At 41.4% G+C, this 24,399-nt stretch overlaps 1 protein-coding gene across 1 annotated transcript in view; it reads left to right on the plus strand.

The window, feature by feature from the left end:
• The first annotated feature begins 760 nt into the window (after positions 1-760).
• LOC106610332 (polyunsaturated fatty acid lipoxygenase ALOX15B) overlaps positions 761-24,399 on the plus strand; it is a 57,127-nt gene continuing 33,488 nt past the window's right edge. The window contains exons 1-3 of the mRNA XM_014209628.3: positions 761-967; positions 1,203-1,289; positions 4,149-4,318. Of these exons, the coding sequence (XP_014065103.2) occupies positions 761-967; positions 1,203-1,289; positions 4,149-4,318 (464 nt within the window). The remainder of the gene's footprint in view (positions 968-1,202; positions 1,290-4,148; positions 4,319-24,399) is intronic.

The following is a 24,399-nucleotide window of genomic DNA, read 5'->3' on the forward strand; positions in this document are numbered from 1 at the left end:
AAGAGGGGAATTTGGCCGCCAGGTTTGTGAAGCGTGGAATATGGCAATAATGCCAAGAATGACACCTCAGGCTATGTTTGCCTAAATTATTTATATTTTTAGCTACTCAGATCATATCGAAAAGTGTATATCTAACAAGCCATTCAATCATTTAGCAGAAACTGTATTTAAGTGAGGAACACACCTCCATTCAAACTGTTAGAAAAAAAAGAATTTTCTAACAACTTGTTAGAAAATAATTTGAAATTGAAAAGGTGAAACACAGCCTATAGATAATTAGCAGGCAGTCCATGTTAACTGTTCTGTTGCGTAAAATCACATTTTGAAACAGTGAGTGCATTCTGACATCAAGTGCATAAAACAACTCACACTGGGGTGACCGTTAGACATATTTGGAACTCACATGTGAAAAGGTTAACAAGGCACACCAGTTAATTGAAATGCATTCCAGGTGACTACCTCTTGAAGCTGGTTGAGAGAATGCCAAGAGTGTGCAAAGCTGTCAAGGCAAAGGGTGGCTACTTTGAAGAATCTCAAATATAAAATATATTTTGATTTGTTGAACACTTTTTTTTTGGTTGCTACATGATTACATATCTGTTATTTCATAGTTTTGATGTCTTCACTACTACTCTACAATGTAGAAAATAGTAAAAATAAAGAAAAACACGAATGAGTAGGTGTGTCAACTTTGACTGGTACTGTATGTCTTAAAATGTAATTATAGTAATATACACGTTCTCAATTAATAAAGCAAGCTATGATTTGTGTTTTGCCTGGATATGACAACCCCATCTTTCTCCCTACTGACTCTGAGTATACCTGGCTCCTGGCCAAGATCTTTGTGAGGAACGCTGCCTTCGCTGAACATGAGTTGAACTTTCACTTGCTGAGGACTCACCTGCTGGCTGAGATGTTTGCCGTGTCGACACTGTGCAGCCTACCAATGGTGCATCCCCTCAACAAGGTACCTACCTGGTGCTCTGTTTGCAGACAGTTTGTTTTCAACTGTTATTAAAATATATCTGTCATTATCCAATCAACTGAATGAGTTTAACATGATAATTCAAGAGAAACCTGAATTTGAAAATATTCTACAGAAAAAGCATGTATTTTTTTATAATTGAAAGTTGCAGTATACTACAGTACATAGCTTATTTAGGTGTGAATTTCATGTATGATCGTTCCATCTTTCTCCATAGCTCCTGATCTCTCACTTCCGCTACACTCTGCAGATCAACACTCTGGCTAGACAGACCCTCATATCAGAGAATGGGGTGATCACAGAGGTACTGCCTATTCCATTCTTATAGTGTTATGTTCTATAATACGCTAATACTTATGGAATGTCACAATGCTAGTGGAAACTGATTGTATCAGTTAGCACAGGGGTCTCCTACAGGTCGATCGCAAGATACCAGTAGCTCGCAGACCACATGAGTAGCTCGCCAAACAATTCTCAGTCATTCTTAATGTTTTCCTCCAGAAACTGTTAAACAAATCTCATTAGTATTAGACACCATCTAATCAATGCAACATTATCCCACCCCTGGTTAGCCACTATTGGCTTAAAAACGAAACCTAACACAATATCTGCCAATTAATTTCCAGCAATATTGCTCCCGTCTGTTGGTGTGATGCGTGCGTTTGTCTATCACTCTGTCCGTGTGTAGCCAGTTGATGTGATAACTGAATTGTGGGTTGACAGAAATACTTTCCCGAAAACCTTCTTCTGAATTTTGAATTTTAGGACCCCTTTAGGTTAAATAAAAGATTGAATTTAGCCTTTATGTCACTCCCTGACCATAGAGAGCCCTCGGGGTTCTCTATGGTGTTTTAGGTCAGGGTGTGACTGGGGGGGGGGTTGTTTATCTAGTATTTATATTTCTATGTTGCTGTTTTTTGTATGGTTCCCAATTAGAGGCAGCTGATTATCATTGTCTCTAATTGGGGATCATACTTAAGTTGGGGGGGGGGGGAACTACTACTTCTGTCCTCCTGACTTTTGGATTTTGCTGACCATCAACAGGCTTCCATTTATGTTCTGATGGTCGCCCTTCCATCAGGTTAGGTGGTTTCTACAGTGGTTGTTGGTTTGCTGCGGCATGGCCTGCCAAACTTGCTTCCTCTCCTGCAGCCCCCTCTGCCCTTTTCTAGTTTTACCTAGTTGTAGCTACTTCTCTCTGGGGGAATGACTGGTCGAAGGGCCACACTCAACCATTCTGACAACTTTCCATGGTATACATTAACAAGGGCCGTTCTGACTACCTCCCTATCAGACGTTTCCTAAGACGTCTAACCTGGCTATCCGTCACCCATTAGTTCCTTCTCAGAGCTGCACATGTTCCCGGTCAATGTAACTCAATCGCTGATTCTCTGTCCCATTTCCAATTTCAGAGATTCAGGTGCTTGGCCCCGTATGGAGAACCCCTACCAACCCCAGTTCCTCCTTACTCCATGACAACCTTCCCATGAACCATTCACTCCTTCTCATCTCCCAGCCACTCCATCTTATCTGCCGTTGCACCAATGACATGGTCCTCTTACTGGACAGCCTGGAGATGTTTCCATACCACCTATTACCTGCCTTTAGCATTCAACTTGGTCATCATGTCTGCCTTTTGTCATCCCTCTCCACATCCTCCATCTGGACACATCTGGCCGGGATCCAATTCTTTCAAGTTTCTTACTGGGTCTTCATGTTCCTCCTCTCTCCCGCAAGCCTCCCTTCTCAAGGGCCTCCAATGCACCGAAGTCCACCACCCCCCTCGTCACCAGCCCATCACACTCAATATCGTCTGCTTGAATCCAGAAGCTGTGGTCTGGTTACATCTCAATCGCAGTCTCTTCCACATTAGAATACATGTTTATTTTGGGAGTCCTGCAATGTTCACATCTGTTATCTACAACCCTTGTCATCCCAGCATGTCAGATTTCACCATCCTCAACAAAGATTTCACCATCAAACATTGCAAAACCGATCAGTTTGGCAGAACCACACAAGTGTACCTGTTCCAGCTACCATCATCCCTTACGAACCACCCTTCTGCTTCCTGCAGCTCAATCTCAACATGCCTCTCCATCCGATCCACTATTCATCATAGATTCTGGTTCCATCGCCAATGGTCCCACCTGAGGCAAATACTATCCCTGTTCGGCTATCCTGCTGACTAATTCTCTGGACAATAATTCCGCATCGGCGCCACTTCCATGGCATCGAAGACTACACTGTACAACTCCTTGGCCGCTTGTCCTCACAAGCCTATCATTCCTACATCTGTTCTGACATCAACAACATCAGGACAGCCCACAACATGCTCGTCTCTCAGAACCTGCATTAACTCTGTCACAGTCCTTCAGTCTATGCCTCATTTCACAGACACCATCTACCTCACGCACCATATCGTACCTAACCAGCCAAAAGAGGATTGGCTCCCCAGCTGAGCCTGGTTCCTCAAGGTTTCCTTCCTTGAAGGGATTTTTTTCCTTGCCACCGTCGCTTCTGCTTGCTCTCCTGGGGTCTGTTGGCTCACTCATGGGCGTCTTGTTCGTACGTCTGTACTACTTCAAATATATCACCAACCATTCAGCACCTGCAGTCCAGAACAGCACACTTCCTCTCCAGGGTCCATCTAACTTGGAGTTCTCTTATTGCGGATTTGTCTTCACCACAGCAGCCTAGCCTGACTGTCTACCTGAGACGCAAAGCCAAACCCTACAGTCAACCCTTCATCTGCTGCCCTTAGTTTCCTCCGATCCATTCTCATTTCCCTCCTTAATCCTCATTCTCACATCCATTTCATCAATAAATATTCTAAACTAATTTTCATGTCTGGTCCTTAAACTTGTGAAATGGAAGTTGTATGGTAGTTTTGAGTATCTGATTGACTGACACTAGATTAGCACTACTCTCACTAAAGTTGAGGCAGAATTTTTCTAACATGTAATTTTTTTTTAGGTATGCTGTAGAGTGCCCGGGAGCCCGTAAAAATCTAAATTCTGGGCTGCTATGTAATGTTCGCCCCTGAGTTTACTTTATCTGCGATTTCAGAAATACTCTTCGGGAGTCCACAGACACTGCAACATTTTTTGCTCTATCTGCCCTAAAGTTAAAAAAAGGTGAACTATCCCTTTAACCCATCTTGAAGAATGCCAGTGTAGGAGGTTCGGGGATGATGGAGTTCCTGAAGAAAGTGGTGGCCTCATTGACCTACAGCTCCCTCTGTATGCCGGAGGACATCACTGCACGCGGGCTGGAGTCAATCCCCAACTTCCTCTACAGGGATGACGGACTCAGGTTGCGGGACATCATCCACAGGTAATGTTTGTACAGGCCTATAGATTTCCATGGTGCAAAAAAGCCCAGATCTGCACAAAGAAATTCTGTAAACCTCATAAAGCAGCATGATTTGTGTATTAAGGATTGTACATTCATGCAACTACATTTTGCATTGCCCAGTTTACTAAACTCTAGTATACCCTCCCCTCATGCTGCCAGATAATATTGACATTTACAGTGTCTTTTGCACATACTGTGTCTGTGCTCTTTTGCCATGTTGTCATTGTGTTTTGGCTAATGCCTGATGTTGTTTTGTATAGGTTTGTTCACAATGTGATTGGTCACTACTACACCTGTGACTCAGACGTCCAGAACGACTCCAGACCAGACCTTCCCTGACATCAATACCACCGTCCATGGCATGGCAGTGGTGTACCTTCTGAGCATGCAGTCAACTGACTTTGTGAGTATACGAGAGAAACTATATTTTGACGTTTGTAATGAAATGTTTAATCTCAATCGAATTGTTTCCTTAGTAGTCATAATTAGTATATCAGAGGTTCATGAATTTCAAATTTTGTCAACTCTTGCCTACTTAGGTCGCTCTTGGAAATGGCTATCAGGATCATTTCAGTGAGAACACCCTTCTGAAACTGATCCACGAAACTCAAGATGTGCTGGAGAAATAGAACTTTGAAATCCAAGGCAGGAATGTCTCTTTGCCCTGAATCCCAACAATGTGGAGAACAGTGTGGCCCTGTAATGAGTCAGGGCTGTGTTTATTAGGCCACAAATGGAAGGAAACTCACTGATACAGGGAGACTACCTTGTTTTCTGTTGAAACATGTTTTAACCTCTCTAGGGTCGGCGGGACGAAATCGTCCCACCTACGTAACAGCCAGTGGAATCCTGTGGCGCGTTATTCAAATACCTTAGAAATGCTATTACTTCAATTTCTCAAACATATGACTATTTTACACCATTTTAAAGACAAGACTCTCGTTAATCTAACCACACTGTCCGATTTCAAAAAGGCTTTACCACGAAAGCAAAACATTAGATTATGTCAGCAGAGTACCCAGCCAGAAATAATCAGACACCCATTTTTCAAGCTAGCATATAATGTCACAAAAACCCAAACCACAGCTAAATGCAGCACTAACCTTTGATCTTCATCAGATGACACACCTAGGACATTATGTTATACAATACATGCATGTTTTGTTCAATCAAGTTCATATTTATATCAAAAACCAGCTTTTTACATTAGCATTACATAGCTAAATTACTCACGATAAACGTTCACAAAAAGCATAACAATTATTTTAAGAATTATAGATACAGAACTCCTCTATGCACTCGATATGTCCGATTTTAAAATAGCTTTTCGGTGAAAGCACATTTTGCAATATTCTCAGTAGATAGCCCGGCATCACAGGGCTAGCTATTTAGACACCCAGCAAGTTTAGCACTCACCAAAGTCAGATTTACTATAAGAAAAATGTTATTACCTTTGCTGTCTTCATCAGAATGCACTCCCAGGACTTCTACTTCAATAACAAATGTTGGTTTGGTCCAAAATAATCCATCGTTATATCCAAATAGCGGCGTTTTGTTCGTGCGTTCAAGACACTATCCGAAAGGGTAAATAAGGGTGACGAGCATGGCGCAATTCGTGACAAAACATTTCTAAATATTCCATTACCGTACTTCGAAGCATGTCAACCGCTGTTTAAAATCAATTTTTATGCCATTTTTCTCATAAAAAAGCGGTAATATTCCGACCGGGAATCTGCGTTTAGGTAAACAGACAAAAGAAAATAAAGCATGGGGTCGACTCGGGCATGCGCCTAAGCCCATAGTACTCTGATCGGCCACTTGCCAAACGCAATAAAGTGTTTCAGCCAGAGGCTGCCTCGATATCGTTCAGCTTTTTCCCGGGCTCTGAGAGCCTATGGGAGCCGTAGGAAGTGTCACGTTATAGCAAAGATCCTCAGTCTTCAATAAAAAGAGCCAAGATGAAACACAATTTGTCAGACAGGCCACTTCCTGCATGGAATCTTCTCAGGTTTTGGCCTGCCATATGAGTTCTGTTATACTCACAAGCACCATTCAAACAGTTTTAGGAACTTTAGGGTGTTTTCTATCCAAAGCCAATGATTATATGCATATTCTAGTTACTGGGCAGGAGTAGTAACCAGATTAAATCGGGTACGTTTTTTATCCGGCCGTGTCAATACTGCCCCCTAGCCCTAACAGGCTAAAGGAGTAGACTAAGGCGCAGCGTACTTAGAGTTCCACATGTTTAATAAATATGAAACTCACCAAAATAATACAGAAGAAACCGAAATGTGATGTTCTGGGCTGCTCACAGGCAGCTACACAAACACAAGATCCCACCAAGCACAGGTGGGAAGAGGCTGCCTAAGTATGATTCCTAATCAGAGACAACAATAGACAGCTGCCTCTGATTAGGAACCATACTCGGCCCCAAAACAAAGAAATACAAAAACATAGAACGCCCACCCTAGTCACACCCTGGCCAAACCAAAATAGAGAACAAAACCCTCTCTATGGCCAGGGCGTGACAATCTCAAAATCAACTGCTCAGAGGAGACTGTGTGAATCAGGCCTTCATGGTTGAATTGCTGCAAAGAAACCACTACTAAAGGACACCAATAAGAAGACTTGCTTGGGCCAAGAAACACAAGCAATGGATATTAGACCATTGGAAATCTGTCCTTTGGTCTGATGAGTCCAAATTTGAGATTTTTGGTTCCAACCGCCGTTTCTTTGTGAGATGCAGAGTAGGTGAACGGATGCATTTGTTCCCACCGTGAAGCATGGAGCAGGATGTTTGATGATGTTGGGGTGCTTTGCTGGTGACGCTGTCTGTGATTTATTTAGAATTCAAGGCACACTTAACCAGCATGGCTACAACAGCATTCTGCAGTGATACACCAACCCATCTGTTTTGTGCTTCGTGGGACTATAATTTGTTTTTCAACAAGACAATGACCCAACACACCTCCAGGCTGTGTAAGGGCTATTTGACCAAGAAAGAGAATGATGGAGTGCTGCATCAGATGACCTGGCCTCCACAATCACCTACCTCAACAGAATTGGGAAGGTTTGGGATGAGTTGGACAGCAGAGTGAATGAAAAGCAGCCAGCAAGTGCTCAGCATATGTGGGAACTCCTTCAAGACTGCTGGAAAAGCATTCCAGGTGAAGCTGGTTGAGAGAATGCCAAGAGTGTGCAAAGCTCTCATAAAGGCAAAAGGTGGCTACTTTGGAGAATCTCAAATATAAAATATATTTTGATTTGTTTAGCACCTTTTTTTGGTTTCTGCATGAAGGTTTGTGTGTTTTCATAGTTTTTATGTCTACACTATTATTCTACAATGTAGAAAATATTACAATTAAGAGGAACCCTTGAATGAGTAGGTGTGCCCAAACTTTTGACTGGTACTGTAGATATGAAGACAAAGCTGAAGTCTATCCATTGATGTAAATAAATCCTAATTCCCAGTTCGCCCACTAGATAGCGGTAAAGATCACATGACGTCTCCTGGAAAGTTGAAACTAGTTGCGTCTGGTTGGGGTAGTGAGTCAAAATTGCCAAAATTGCTGAAAAGATTTTCAAGCTTGACAACTTAAAATGACCTTAGCAATCAGGGCTTTGAATTTTTATTTTTTTGAAAGACAGGTGAAGAAACTTCAAACTTGTTTTCCTATTCACTTATCCTATTGTAAACGATGAGCTCGCTAAATGGCGCATGTGGAGGATGCATATAAGGTAATGTGGATGGATTCGAAAATGCATTGCTTTACAATGACCATCAGGGTGTACCCTTTCCATTCATATTAAAATCTTGTACCTTTGGTGAATTGACCTACATTGCATACTCCATGAGAATGTCCATAGTGCATTCATAGTGCATTATTTATGGCCTTGAGGGGGGGGGGGGGATTCCTATGACATTGCCAGCAGCAAGCTTTGAGTTTGATTTCTGAAAAGACATCGCTTATAGCTTTCAAATGATATGTCACTATCTATTTTCTGGTTATTTTTTGGAGGAGGGGGGTACTCCACAAACTCACTGGGCCCTGTACTGGGCCCAAAACAACTGCTCAGAGTTTAACTGGTTAACATTACCTTTATGAATTATGAAGCCTTTAAGTGCTATATGTGCTTGTTTTTTATTACCTAAATGGTTCATAATTCACAAAGTGATGACAGCTGAAGATGATCTCATAGAACAAAACGTATAAGATCTCCTAAGCCTGTGTTTTACCACAGGACATTTCTTTCTGAATTTATCCAAAACCCTATAATAAAAACCATTAATTTCCCCGTAGGCTTTGGCCAACGAGCCATGGCAGAGTTGGTGCATACAAAATAAATATCTCATAAGAAGAGGTCTATGCCAATGCTAGCAAGCCTGCCTAGCTGTGCCTATCTCCATCATGTGTGGATAAGATGATGACTCCAGTAATAACTAAAAGTACAATATCCAGTAATGTTTTACAACAAGGAAAATTGCAACTTCAGGCGCTAGCTAGCATGAGTTAACTGGTTATCTATCAAGCATCAGCTAACTGCCTATACTTGAGTAGCCATCACAGTCAGAAAAGGTGAGGAACTCATGGAAATTAAATAGGAAATAGTTGTCTATTTCTAACTATTTTAGAATACAAAGACGGCAAAAAATATGCTCGCTCTGCTCATTAACGGCAAATGATTGCATCTTATAATTATATTTACCTGTTTCGTTTGTTATGAATAAGCATGTCATCATATCCCCACTAGAAACTGTGAGTACGCATGGTCTAAAGCAGTGGTTCCCAAACGTTTTATAGTCCCCTTCAAACATTCAACCTCCAGCTGCGTACCCACTCTAGCACCAGGGTCAGCACACTCTCAAATGTCGTTTTTTGACATCATTGTAAGCCTACCACTCACACCCTATACCATAAATTGAATAAACATATAAGAATGATTTTGAGTTTGTCACAACCCGGCTCGTGGGAAGTGACAAAGAGCTCTTATAGGACCAGGGCACAAATAATAACATAATAATAATCATTAATTTTGCTTTTTATTTAACCGTCTTACATGCAGTGAGGGGAAAAAAGTATTTGATCCCCTGCTGATTTTGTACGTTTGCCCACTGACAAAGTAATGATCAGTCTATAATTTTAATGATAGGTTTATTTGAACAGTGAGAGACAGAATACCAACAAAAAAATCCAGAAAAACGCATGTCAAAAATGATATAAATTGATTTGCATTTTAATGAGGGAAATAAGTATTTGACCCCCTCTCAATCAGAAAGTTCTCTGTCTCCCAGGTGTCTTTTATACAGGTAACGAGCTGAGATTAGGAGCACACTCTTTAAGGTTAGTGCTCCTAATCTCAGCTTGTTATCTGTATAAAAGACACCTGTCCACAGAAGCAATCAATCAATCAGATTCCAAACTCTCCAAAATGGCCAAGACCAAAGAGCTCTCCATGGATGTCAGGGACAAGATTGTAGACCTACACAAGGCTGGAATGGGCTACAAGACCATCGCCAAGCAGCTTGGTGAGAAGGTGACAACAGTTGGTGCGATTATTCGCAAATGGAAGAAACACAAAAGAACTGTCAATCTCCCTCGGCCTGGGGCTCATGCAAGATCTCACCTCGTGGAGTTGCAATGATCATGAGAACGGTGAGGAATCAGCCCAGAACTACACGGGAGGATCTTGTCAATGATCTCAAGGCAGCAGGGACCATAGTCACCAAGAAAACAATTGGTAACACACTACGCCGTGAAGGACTGAAATCCTGCAGCGCCCGCAAGGTCCCCCTGCTCAAGAAAGCACATATACATGCCCGTCTGAAGTTTGCCAATGAACATCTGAATGATTCAGAGGACAACTGGGTGAAAGTGTTGTGGTCAGATGAGACCAAAATGGAGCTCTTTGGCATCAATTCAACTCGCCGTGTTTGGAGGAGGAGGAATGCTGCCTATGACCCCAAGAACACCATCCCCACCGTCAAACATGGAGGTGGAAACATTATGCTTTGGGGGTGTTTTTCTGCTAAGGGGACAGGACAACTTCACCGCATCAAAGGGACGATGGACGGAGCCATGTACCGTCAAATCTTGAGTGAGAACCTCCTTCCCTCAGCCAGGGCATTGAAAATGGGTCGTGGATGGGTATTCCAGCATGACAATGACCCAAAACACACGGCCAAAGCAACAAAGGAGTGGCTTAAGAAGAAGCACATTAAGGTGGCCTAGCCAGAGTGGCCTAGCCAGTCTCCAGACCTTAATCCCATAGAAAATCTGTGGAGGGAGCTGAAGGTTCCAGTTGCCAAACGTCAGCCTCGAAACCTTAATGACTTGGAGAAGATCTGCAAAGAGGAGTGGGACAAAATCCCTCCTGAGATGTGTGCAAACCTGGTGGCCAACTACAAGAAACGTCTTACCTCTGATTGCCAACAAGGGTTTTGCCACCAAGTACTAAGTCATGTTTTGCAGAGGGGTCAAATACTTGTTTCCCTCATTAAAATGCAAATCAATTTATAACATTTTTGACATGCGTTTTTATGGATTTTTTTGTTGTTATTCTGTCTCTCACTGTTCAAATAAACCTACCATTAAAATTGTAGACTGATAATTTCTTTCAGTGGGCAAACGTACAAAATCAGCAGGGGATCAAATACTTTTTTCCCTCACTGTATAAAAGCTTATTTGTTCATGAAAAATTGTGAATAACTCACCACAGGTTAATGAGAAGGGTGTGCTTGAAAGGATTCACAAAACTCTGCAATGTTGGGTTGTATTGGAGAGAGTCTCAGTCTTAAATCATTTTCCACAGACAGTGTACACACAGCCTGTATTTAGTTTTCATGCTAGTGAGGGCTGAGAATCCACTCTCACATAGGTACGTGGTTGCAAAGTTCATCAGTGTCTTAACAGCGGGATTTGCCAAGGCAGGAAACTCTGAGCACAGCCCAAACCAGAAATCTGGCAGTGGCTTCTGATTAAATTCAATTTTCACACAACCGCTTGTTGTAATTTCGATGAGGCTCTCTTGTTCAGATATCGGTAAGTGGACTGGAGGCAGGGCATGGAAGGGATGTCAACTGTTTCAGGAAAGTACCTTCGTAATTGCGCACCCAACTCACTCAGGTGCTTTGCTATATCACATTTGACATTGTCCATAAGCTTGAGTTCATTTGCACACCAAAAAATCATACAATGATGGAAAGACTTGTGTGTTGTTCTTGTTAATGCAGACAGAGAAGAGCTCCAACTTCTTAATCATAGCCTCAATTTTGTTCCGCACATTGAATATAGTTGCGGAGAGTCCCTGTAATCCTAGATTCAGATAAAAAAACATCACCCAGATAGACCAGTCGTGTGAGAAACTCATTATCATGCAAGGGGTCAGACAAGTGAAAATTATGGTCAGCAAAGAAAACTTTAAGCTTGTCTCTCAATTTAAAAAAACCTGTCAATACAAAGAAAATCATGAGCTTAGATAAATTCCAGATGTTTTTGTTACGCCACTCTCATTCCTGCTCTAAAGCCAACGTATGTCCTGTATTTTAATATCAAATAACTTATCTTCCCACTAACTCACTCACTCTCTAGTATTTTGAGCATCCCTTTGAAATCTTGCTCTTCCAAATATTATCCAATGTAATATTCTTGCTTGGCCAAAAGTCCAGTTCTTCTCTGAGGCCAGAGGGAAGAAAGAGAGACATCCCCCTGGGCACAGACATTAGTTCAACGTTTAGTTTTCATTTACATTTGATTGAGTTGTCAGAATTCAACGTGAAATCCAACAAAATGTGAACCTTGTAATTGGTTTTAGGTTAAAAATCCAAATGTTCCTTTACGTTGATAATATTTTTCAAATACAATTATGTGACAGTGACATCCTTTGTTGAAATGACGTGGAAACAAAGTTGATTCAACCAGTTTGTGCCCATGTTGTTCACTACATCAAAACTACCTGGTGATTTAATGAGACACCCCACTGGGATAAAACTGGTTAAATCAATGTTCTTTCCACGTCATTTCAACCAAAAAAATCTGTGTTATTACATTGATTCATTGTGGAAAACTGATTGGATTTGAAAACAGTCATCAACCTAAGGATTACTTTTTTTTTTTTTTTTTTATCAACCTTTAACATAAATCCAATGACATGGTGACATTTGTTGTTGAATTCAAGGTTAGTGTAAATCAAAACTAGATGTTGAACTGATGTCTGTGCCCAATGGGCCTGTTCTTTCTGAACCTTCACGATACAGAACTTGAGTCTTTAGAACTAGACATTTTATCTGCTAGGCCAATAACTCTCTTTTTCAAAGTGGTCCTATCAACTTAGTTGTCTGAGCAGAGTTTTTAATTCACACGGCACATTAATTATATTATTTTACTTAAATGTTTTGCCAAAAGTAATTAACTACTGCAAACACTACGAAGATTTGAATTAAGTTAAACCAGGTATGTGATTTTGTTGACCATGTATGATGTAAACATACCTGTGTATGATGTCTGGCCTAGACTTTAAAAAATGCTTTCCTCATTCCTCTCTTCATTAAAAAAAAGTTTTCATTCCACTGAATCAGAGATCTCTCGAGGACATTCTTAACTTTTCATAGAAATGGAAACCCCTGAACTGCAGTGCCTAGTGTAAATCTACACACACCTTGCACAGTTTTCCCCAAAACTCTAATTATGATGGTGTCACGACTTCCGCCGAAGTCGGCTCCTCTCCTTGTTCGGGCGGCGTTCGGCGATCGACGTCACTGGCTTTCTAGCCATCACCGCTCCATTTTTTTTCATTGTTCCATTTGTTTTGTCTTCCCTGCGCACCTGGTTTACATTCCCTAATCACACTGCATGTATTTATTCCTCTGTTCCCCCCCATGTCTTTGTGTGAAATTGTTTTTGTCGTGTTTTGTGTTATGCGCCAGGCTGGGTTTTTCCCCTGTATTTCTGTGGTATTTCACGAGGGATGTTTAATTGTTAAACATTTGCTTATTTTTGTGACTATTTCGCGCCTTGCACTTTTTACCTTTGGCTGGAGGTTTTGACGCAGTGCCATCTGTCTGTTTTATTGCCTCTGCCTAAATAAAGTGTGCGCCTGTTCACAACTCTCTGCTCTCCTGCACCTGACTCCTCCACCTGTAGCACACAACCTTGACAGATTTTCACACCACCCATGGAGTCAGCAGGAGCAGGTACCTCGGTCAGAGGAGTCGAGGAGCGCGTCCGGGAACACTCGGCAATGCTGCAACATCTTGGTGCCACGATGGATCGTGTTGTCCAGACCATGGATTGCTGGGAGAGACAGAAATGTCTTTATTCACATAACAAAATCTGATGCATAGAATTGTCCATGTGGTCTATATTAAAGGGCACTTCATTTAATATAACATCATTTTAAAATTGAGTGCACAATATCTTCTTAAAATTTCAAAGGCGACGCTAAGTCTACTCTATTTCTGGAACGGCCGCAGAAAGCACAAGCATTTCAAAATGACCAGTCTCCACACTCTCACCTACAGTATGTAAAGCATTCCAGTTTCCAGTAAGACTTAAAAGATTTTCCAAAGAGAAGCATTACGTGAACACCAGCTCCAAAAATCAGGTGCATGGAATTTGATTGATGAGAAAAGATGTTGTATTCCTGCATAGTCATGTTTGTGAAGCCAGCATGTCCCTCATCATCTTATCAAGGAAATAATAGTTTGTTTGTAGGGTTGTAACAATATATTCCTCACCAGGAGCCATAGTCAGACCAATTTCATTTGTATATTAACAAAGTCTAGTACATTCCATAGGTAATTGGCAATGCACAATAAAGTATTAGGCTATGAGTTATAATTGACTATAAAAAATTGGTCTGAAAGTTAAATCAAAGGCATATAATAACATTGTAAAATGAATGAATTCCATTATACAACACAAAAGCATACGTTTAAATGAATGATCATTTAGAGAGAGAAAACCTCAGGACAGCATCAAAAAGAGATCTGAGAACCTTTTAAAACCGTTTGTTCTGCTGGTATTCAAACTATGAGTTGTTGACCAATAGAATCCTGTAAAAGTTAACTTCCAATCAGATCACCAGACCTACAGGATGTGATCAAAACAGGTCTACTCCCCAGAGGTGGGAACAATGCAGATAGGCAGAATTCCTCAGAAAGACATGTTTGTGTAATGATTATATTCCTCAGAAGAGTTCCATGCCAATACCTGACACTCCCATGTTTGTGTAATGATTGTATTCCTCTGAAAGACATGTTTGTGTAATGATTATATTCCTCAGAAAGACATGTTTGTGTAATGATTGTATTCCTCAGAAGAGTTCCATGCCAATACCTGACACTCCCAAACCTACAGTAACAGTCAATAGTTTGGACACACTTACTCATTGCAACTTTTCTTTATTTTTACTATTTTCTACATTGTAGAATAATAGTAAAGATATCAAAACTACGAAAAAAACACATGGAATCATGTAGAAACCAAAAAAGTGTTAAGCAAATCAAAATATATTTTATATTTCAGATTCTTCAAAGTAGCCACCATTTGCCTTGATGACAGCGTTGCACACTTTTGGCATACTCTCAACCAGCTTCACCTGGAATGCTTTTACAACAGTCTTGAATTAGTTCCCACATATGCTGAGCACTTGTTGGCAACTTTTCCTTCACTCTGCGGTCCAACTCATCCCAAACCTTCTCAATTGGGTTGAGGTCGGTTGATTGTGGAGGCCAGGTCATCTGATGCAGCACTCCATTATTCTCCTTCTTGGTCAAATAGCCAACTGGTTTAGTGGAAGTTTGACACAAGTGAAATGAGAAATAGTCAGTTGCCAGTCCCTCTCTTTTAGTCATATTGAGAACCAGATCTCCCCTTCTTTCCTTATCCACTCCCATTCTTTTTTTAAATCTGTTTTCACCTGTTTTCTGGAGCTCATCTAACTTGTGCCAACATGCCTCCCAGATGATTTCAACACAACGCATCACCTATCATGTCCTGTTGTTGTAGTGTAAAAAAACTGTTGCCCCAATTTACAGTACACATGTGACTATATTAACAACTGTTATCACACCAAGAAAGTAGAATCACTATTAGATCACATTTAAGTATCTACATTTGGCATTAAAATAGTTTTCTTCAGATCATAATGCATCCTTTATGTTTCTAGACAACACCAGGGTCGTATACGAACCAAGCGGAATTTGTCCAATAAGAAATGCGTGTTATTCTTTTTTCGTTGTGAAACATTTTGCTAAGAATATGTCCCCGATTTGGACCAATGTGGCCATGATCCATGCACCACATGTTCCTATCACATTGCATGTTTATGCAAGTTGTAAATGGGGGCTTACCCAGCTAGCAAGTATAGGGAGAGAGAACATTTTTGTAATGTTCCCCTGATGTTTGAATTCCTAGTTTCCCGTTAGTCCTTGGAACATTCTACAGTGCCGTGAAAAAGTATTTGGCCAAATTTTCTCAACTTTTGCACATTTTTGATGCTGAATGTTATCAGATCTTCAACCAAAACCTAATATTAGATAAAGGGAACCTGAGTGAACAAATATCACAACAATGACATATTTTCATAAACAAAGTTATGTATGTATGTATGTATGTATGTATGTATGTATGTATGTATGTATGTATGTATGTATGTATGTATGTATGTATGTTTTATCAAATAAAATAAAATAACATGTATTTATATAGCCCTTCTTACATCAGCTGATATCTGTATGTATTTATAACGTTCTTTATTATTTGGCATTTAACTTCTTAAGGTATAGGTGGCAATATTTTCACGGCCGGATGAAAAACGTACCCAAATTAAACTGGATACTACTCTGGCTCAGAAACTACAATATGCATATTATTAGTAGATTTGGATAGAAAACACTCTGAAGTTTCTAAAACTGTTTGAACGGTGTCTGTGAGTATAACAGGACTCATATGGCAGGCCAAAACCTGAGAAAAATCCAACCAGGAAGTGGAAAGTCTGAGAATTATAGTTCTTCTTTTGAATCTCTATCGAAACTACAGTGTCTGTGGGGTCACGTTGCACTTCCTAAGGCTTCCATTGGCTGTCAAAAGCCTTCAGAAAGTTGTTTCATCTGTCTCCTGTTACTAGGCAGATAATAGGAGCTCAGTCACTGAGTGGACTGCCTGGGGACAAAGGGATTGGATATGCGCGGTCCCGCTAGCGCGCTGTTCCTTCTTTTTCTCCTTGAATGAATACGCTATTGTCCGGTTGGAATATTATCGCAATTTTACGTTAAAAATACCATAAAGATTGATTTTAAACAATGTTTGACATGCTTCTAAGAACGGTTATGGAACATTTTGACTTTTCGTCTCTGGTACTGCGCTTGCGCGTTATGCCTTTGGATAGTGCTCTGTAAGCACGAACAAAACGGATGTATTTGGACATAAATATGGATTATTTCGAACAAAAACAACATTTCTTGTGGAAGTAGCAGTCCTGGGAGTGCATTCTGACGAAGATCAGCAAAGGTAAGAGAATATTTCTAATACTAATTCTGAGTTTAGCTGACCCCGAACTTGGCGGGTGTCTGTATAGCTTGCTGTGATTGCGAGCTATGTACTCAGAATATTGAAAAATGTGTTTCTCCGTAAAGCTATTTTAAAATCTGACACAGCGGTTGCATCCAGGAGTATCTATAATTCTTTAAATAATTGTTATATATTTTGTCAACGTTTATGAGTATTTTTGTAAATTGATGTGCACATTCACCGGCCGTTTTGGTGGGAATACATTTTCTGAACATCATGCACCAATGTAAAATGCTGTTTTTGGATATAAATATGAACTTTATCGAACAAAACATACATGTATTGTGTAACATGATGTCCTAGGAGTGTCATCTGATGAAGATCGTCAAAGGTTAGTGCTTCATTTAGCTGTGTTTTGGGTTTTTGTGACATATGTCCTTGCTTGGAAAATGGCTGTGTGGTTATTTTTGTCTATGTACTCTCCTAACATAATCTAATGTTTTGCTTTCGCTGTAAAGCCTTTTTGAAATCGGACAATGTGGTTACATTAAGGACAAGTGTATCTTTAAAATGGTGTAAAATAGTCGTATGTTTGAGAAATTTGAATTATGAGATTTGTTGTTTTGAATTTGCCGCCCTGATATTTCACTGGCTGTGTCCCGCAGACGCTAGCGTCCCTCGTAGCCCATAGAAGTTAATAGATGGACAGCCTCCACTCTTCTGGGAAGGCTTTCCACTAGAATTTGGAAAATTTCTGTGGGGACTTCCTTCCATTCAACCACAAGAACATTAGTGAGTTTGGGCACTGATGTTGTGCGATTAGGCCTGTCTCACAGTCGGCGTTCCAATTCATCCCAAAGTTGTTCTGTGTTGAGGTCAGGGCTCTGTGCAGGCCAGTCAACTTCTTCCACACCGGTCTCGACAAACAATTTCTGTACAGACTTTGCTTTGTGCAAGGGGGCATTGTCATGCTGAAACAGGAAAGGGTCTTCCCCAAACTGTTGCCACAAATTTGGAAGCACAGAATCGTCTACAATGTCATTGTATGCTTTAGCGTTAATATTTCCCTTCACTGGAACTAAGGGGCTTAGCCCAAACCATGAAAAACAGCCCAGACAATTATTCCTCCTCCACCAAACTTTAAAGTTGGCACTATGCATTGAGGCAGGCACAGAAGCGTTCTCCTGGCATCCGCCAAACCCAGATTAATTTGTCGGACTGCCAGATGGTGAAGCGTGATTCATCATTCCAGATGGCGGCGACTTTTACACCACGCCAGCTGACGGTTGGCATTGTGCCTGGTGATCTTAGGCTTGTGTGCGGCTGCTCGGCCTTGGAAACCCATTTCATGAAGCTCCCGGCAAACAGTTCTTGTGCTTACTTTGCTTCCAGAGGCAGTTTGGAACTCGGTAGTGTGTTGCAACTGAGGACAGACAATTTTTTCATCACTCGGCGGATCCGTTTTGTGAGCTTCTGTGGCCTTCACCGCTGAGCCATTGTTGCTACTAGACATTTCCACTTCACTTCAATAACAGCACTTACAGTTGACCGGGGCAGCTCTAACAGGGCAGAAATTTGACGAACTGACTTGTTGTAAAGTTGGCATCCAATGATGGTGCCACGTTGAAAGTCACTGAGCTCTTCAGTATGGGCCATTCTACTGCCAATGTTTGTCTATGGAGATTGCATGGCGGTGTGCTCGATTTTACATACAATAAAGTTGAAGCGCTCAGGCCGAGGATCTCCTTCCAGAGAGACATCATGGCTCTCTCTGGATATACTGTCCCCATCCATACAGCCAGCTGGGTTCTCAGTACATTGTGCAGACAGGAATAAAGAACTCTACAGAAAAAATAAAGTCGGTGGTGTCGTGTCTTTGGCTATGCCGGATTAAGTGATATGACATGCTATTCTATAAAATAATTTCTCTGTAATTAATATTACCTGATTAAGCTAATCAGGTAAATAATTAACTAGAAAGTCGGGGCACCACGAAAGAATGTTTATAGAGCTGTTATCTTCCGAATAAACTCTTAAAGACCTAGTAATCTTTTACATCAATAGCAGTCAATATTTAATCATCACCTTGTTTAGTCTCATCTGAAAGTTGTAAATTCTTCACGAACCCTGGCTAACAAGTTGAATCAGCAATACAAAATTTGGTTTAATTATTTATTTACTAAATACCTAAATAATTACATATACACAGAATGTATCATACATTGATAACAAAATATGTCATAAAGGAAAACGTCCCTAGCGGACGGAACAGATATGACAGCTGGTTACACAAAGAAAGGGGGTGGGGTTTTGAATGAAAGAGCGGGAAGACTGAGGAACAAAGGGAGAAGCTATGTCTCTGTCGGGCCGTAGGCAGCTACTCTATCGTAAATACAGAATCTTATGCATTCTAAATAACCGCCCATTTGGAAAAGGAAAATGCAGTAAATATTTACACTGAGCTGCGCTTCGATCGGTTGGTCGTAGATAGGAGGCCGGGTTGTCCTTTGAAGAATGTCTGGTGGTAGAATGGATACTTGGTAGTACCGTCGTCATGTGGTAGAACAGTTACTCTGTCCGTCCTCTCCTCGCCCACGTCTACAGTTGCTGCGCTAACGCGACGGCTAGGATGAATCACTTCTTTAGTGAATAAGAGTTCAAAGTTCATATCAAGTTGCCATACTCTAAGCTCATGCTATATTCTGGCTGGTATAGTCAAAATTCATCCTTCCGCCTTGTAGGTCGTCACCTTCACATTGAAATTCGATGCCAATTTCATTAGGTTCTTGCTGAGGTTGGCTTAGTTCTGTAGGTGGTCTTTGTCCTTTCAACGTGGGGATGGTAAGTCCTCACGTCCTTGGAACCGAAAGTTACATTTTCGTAAAGGGGCTTATATAGGTTTGGGAGAGAGGGCCGTGTTTCACAGTTTACAACCACTGTCTGTTCACATGGGCGGGGCCACTGAGTTGGCAGAGTTTACTCTATGACAAACTGTTCTCTCATTAAGAAGCTAAAATTACATTTAATCTTTTCACAAATAGTTTCATATTTAAACACTTAAATTGCACAACAATTCCGTGTGAATCTGATAGAATGTGTCGATTTTCCAAGATACAGTTTATGTCATCCTGTCATTAGTAATAATGTCTCAGACAACAACTGATCTGAGATCATATTCATTAAGTTAACAACCCTCCATCATATTCACAGTGCCATGCCCCATTCAAGAAATGTAGAACCAGGAACAGATATAGCCCTTGGTTCTCTTCAGACCTGACTGCCCTTAACCAACACAAAAACATCCTGTGGCGTTCAGCATTAGCATCGAACAGCCCCCGTGATATGCAACGTTTCAGGGAAGTTAGAAACCAATATACACAGGCAGTTAGAAAAGCCAAGGCTAGCTTTTCAAGCTGAAATTTTCTTCCTGCAACACAAACTCAAAAAAGTTCTGGGACACTGTAAAGTCCATGGAGAATAAGAACACCTCCTCCCAGCTGCCCACTGCACGGAGGATAGGAAACTCTGTCACCACCAATAAATCCACTATAATTGAGAATTTCAATAAGCATTTTTCTATGGCTGGCCATGCTTTCCACCTGGCTACCCCTACCCAGCTCAACAGCACTGCACCCCCCACAGCAACTCACCCAAGCCTTGCCCATTTCTCCTTCTCCCAAATCCAGTCAGCTGATGTTCTGAAAGAGCTGCAAAATCTGGACCCCTACAAATCAGCCGGGCTAGACAATCTGGACCCTTTCTTTCTAAAATTATCTGCCGGAATTGTTGCAACCCCTATTACTAGGCTGTTCAAACTCTCTTTCGTATCGTCTGAGATTCCCAAAGATTGGAAAGCAGCTGCGGTCATCCCCCTCTTCAAAGGGGGGGTCACTCTTGACCCAAACTGCTACAGACCTATATCTATCCTACCCTTCCTTTCTAAGGTCTTCGAAAGCCAAGTCAACAAACAGATTACCGACCATTTCGAATCCCAGCGCACCTTCTCCGCTATGCAATCTGGTTTCAGAGCTGGTCATGGGTGCACCTTAGCCACGCTCAAGGTCCTAAACGATATCTTAACCGCCATCGATAAGAAACAATACTGTGCAGCCGTATTCATTGACCTGGCCAAAGCTTTCGACTCTGTCAATCACCACATCCTCATCGGCAGACTCAATAGCCCTAGTTTCTCAAATGATTGCCTCGCCTGGTTCACCAACTACTTCTCTGATAGACTTCAGTGTGTCAAATCGGAGGGCCTGTTGTCCGGGCCTCTGGCAGTCTCTATGGGGGTGCCACAGGGTTCAATTCTTGGGCCGACTCTCTTCTCTGTATACATCAATGATGTCGCTCTTGCTGCTGGTGAGTCTCTGATCCACCTCTACGCAGACAACACCATTCTGTATACTTCTGGCCCTTCTTTGGACACTGTGTTAACAACCCTCCAGACAAGCTTCAATGCCATACAACTCTCCTTCCGTGGCCTACAACTGCTCTTGAATACAAGTAAAACTAAATGCATGCTCTTCAACCGATCGCTGACTGCACCTGCCCGCATCACTACTCTGGACAGTTCTGACTTAGAGTATGTGGGCAACTACAAATACCTAGGTGTCTGGTTAGACTGTAAACTCTCCTTCCAGACTCACATCAAACATCTCCAATCCAAAGTTAAACCTAGAATTGGCTTCCTATTTCGCAACAAAGCATCCTTCACTCATGCTGCCAAACATACCCTCGTAAAATTGTCCATCCTACCGATCCTCGACTTCGGCGATGTCATTTACAAATTAGCCTCCAATACTGTACTCAACAAATTGGATGCAGTCTATCACAGTGTCATCCGTTTTGTCACCAAAGCCCCATACACTACCCACCACTACGACCTGTACGCTCTCGTTGGCTGGCCCTCGCTTCATACTCGTCGCCAAACTCACTGGCTCCAGGTCATCTACAAGACCCTGCTAGGTAAAGTCCCCCCTTATCTCAGCTCGCTGGTCACCATAGCAGCACCCACCTGTAGCACGTGCTCCAGCAGGTATATCTCTCTGGTCACCCAAAGCCAATTCCTCCTTTGGCCGCGCCTCCTTCCAGTTCTCTGCTGCCAATGACTGGAACGAACTACAAAAATCTCTGAAACTGGAAACACTTATCTCCCTCACTAGCTTTAAGGACCAGCTGTCAGAGCAGCTCACAGATTACTGCACCTGTACATAGCCCATCTATAATTTAGCCCAAACAACTACCTCTTCCCCTACTGTATTTACTTATTTATTTATTTTGCTCCTTTGCACCCCATTATTTCTATTTCTACTTTGCACATTCTTCCACTGCAAATCTACCATTCCAGTGTTTTACTTGCTATATTGTATTTACTTCGCCACCATGGCCTTTTTTGCATTTACCTCCCTTACCTCACCTCATTTGCTCACATTGTATATCGACTTATTTTTCTACTGTATTATTAACTGTATGTTTGTTTTATCCCATGTGTAACTGTGTTGTTCTATGTGTCGAACTGCTTTGCTTTATCTTGGCCAGGTCGCAATTGTAAATGAGAACTTGTTCTCAACTTGCCTACCTAGTTAAATAAAGGTGAAATAAAAAATAAATAAAACAGTACCAACGCATATTTTCAACTGGTTGGATTACCGAAATATTGTTCCGTTTCCCATCTTTTGATGTCACCAGTCTCTCTCTCAATCTTAACAACGGGATTTTCAATAGTCACATCGGTAGAGTAGAGAGAGGAAAAAGGGGAAAGGTATTTATGGGGGTCATAAACCTCCCTCCTCAGGCTAGCGTCATGACAGTGGTGTTTGTTTCATGATTAACTACTCTCAAGATACTTCTCTTTGGTTATAGTCACAGCTGTGTATATTCCCCCTCAAACCGATACCACGACGGCCCTCAAGGAACTACACTGGACTTTGTGCAAACTGGAAATCACATATGTGACCAAACGGCTCGATTCGTTCATATGTAGCAGAATTTGAAACTGTGTTTGTCACATTGGATAAAAGTAGACTTGGAGCTAGAAAAGGGCATATCATACATTACATTTGAGGATCAATGGAAAAGTATTTCTGCTTTGAAAGTTGATAAACTTGTAAACTCACTTTTGAGAAAATGGCCTTTGAATGTTTTGGTGCACCCACTGGAGAGCTCTTGTTTGTATATGCCCATTCAGCATCGTTCACACCCTCTTCATTTATTGCCCAGCCCGTAAACTCAGAGCGTTGTCAGTTTGTCCATTCATAAATTCATAGCGTTTCGATCTCAGGAACGTTCAAAGCGCACACTGGACGCTCTGGCCGAGGAGTAGGGTTGAACCGAGCGTTCTGTCCTAACAGCAGTCAAGCACCCAAGCTAACTGGCTAATCTTGGCTAGCTTACTTGCTACTTCAGACACAAATGAGAGAACAGCTCACTCTGACCATTTTTTACTCACCCTAGCAGAGCTGGTTAGGCTGTTTTTATGTTATCCAGAGTGTTGGTGGCTGCTACTGTGCTGCTGGCAACAATTGAATTACGCTTTTTTGCCAACGTTTACTGACACTGCTCCATATTCAATGGATCTTAAGCTTTGGCACACTCAGACGAGAGTGCTCTGAAGTCGGAGTAGATAGCCACCGCGAATTTACCAGCTACGTCTATCAACAGTTGTCGCAGTGACATCATGAACATTCTATTGAAATGGTTACTTGCATAGTGGAGTATTTTGTTAAGACATGTTAGCTAAACAATTAACCATACTCTCAACTCATTCCGTTACTACCTTGCATAAATCTGCAGGTAGCTAACCAACCAGGTTAAATATTAGCTAGCTGACATTAGGCTATAACTAGCAAAGCAAATGGCTCTGAGATACGAATAATATTACTACACAGATCACACACGTAACGTTGGCTAGCGAGCCAGCCAGCTAACAGTACTTGAACTGAAAACGACTTTCTGACAACATTAGAAACGTGTAATATCAGAAAATGTAGTTAGTCTAGCTATCTTCTCCCTCTCTGTAACGGATGCCATGGTTGCCCTTAGTTTGAAGATGTAATCCGGAGACAGGTGTTTTCTCCATCTCCTTAGCTATCATACTCTAATTCCACTGGTTTCAAAACTCGATCTCTCGGCATGTCCAGCCCACTCATTATCTCAGCCAATCATGGCTAGCGGGAAGGTTGCTGACTTTTTACGTGGCTAGACCAACTAGGCTCGGAATTTAAATGTTTTATTCATATTTACAGTTGGCATACAATTTTGTTAGTAAGTCACATGAAATGTAATATGTTCCAGAAGGCATTTCTGACATAAATGCATTTTGATAAAAAACAAAGTTAATGTTCAAATGGCTCTCCTGTGAAGTAGTGACTCACGACATATGCCTAGTTTCCTGAAATGAGTTTCATATCCTGAGGCCTCATTTATTGTAGCTGGGGATTTTAACAAAGCAAATTTGAGGAAAACGCTACCGAAGTTACATCAACACATTGCCTCTAGTACTCGCACATCAAAAACTCTCAACCATTGTTACTCCCCCTTCCGGGATGG

The sequence above is a fragment of the Salmo salar genome, chromosome 08 (genome assembly GCF_965601325.2).
Source record: "Salmo salar chromosome 08, fSalSal1, whole genome shotgun sequence".
Taxonomy (NCBI): Eukaryota; Metazoa; Chordata; class Actinopteri; order Salmoniformes; family Salmonidae; genus Salmo; species Salmo salar.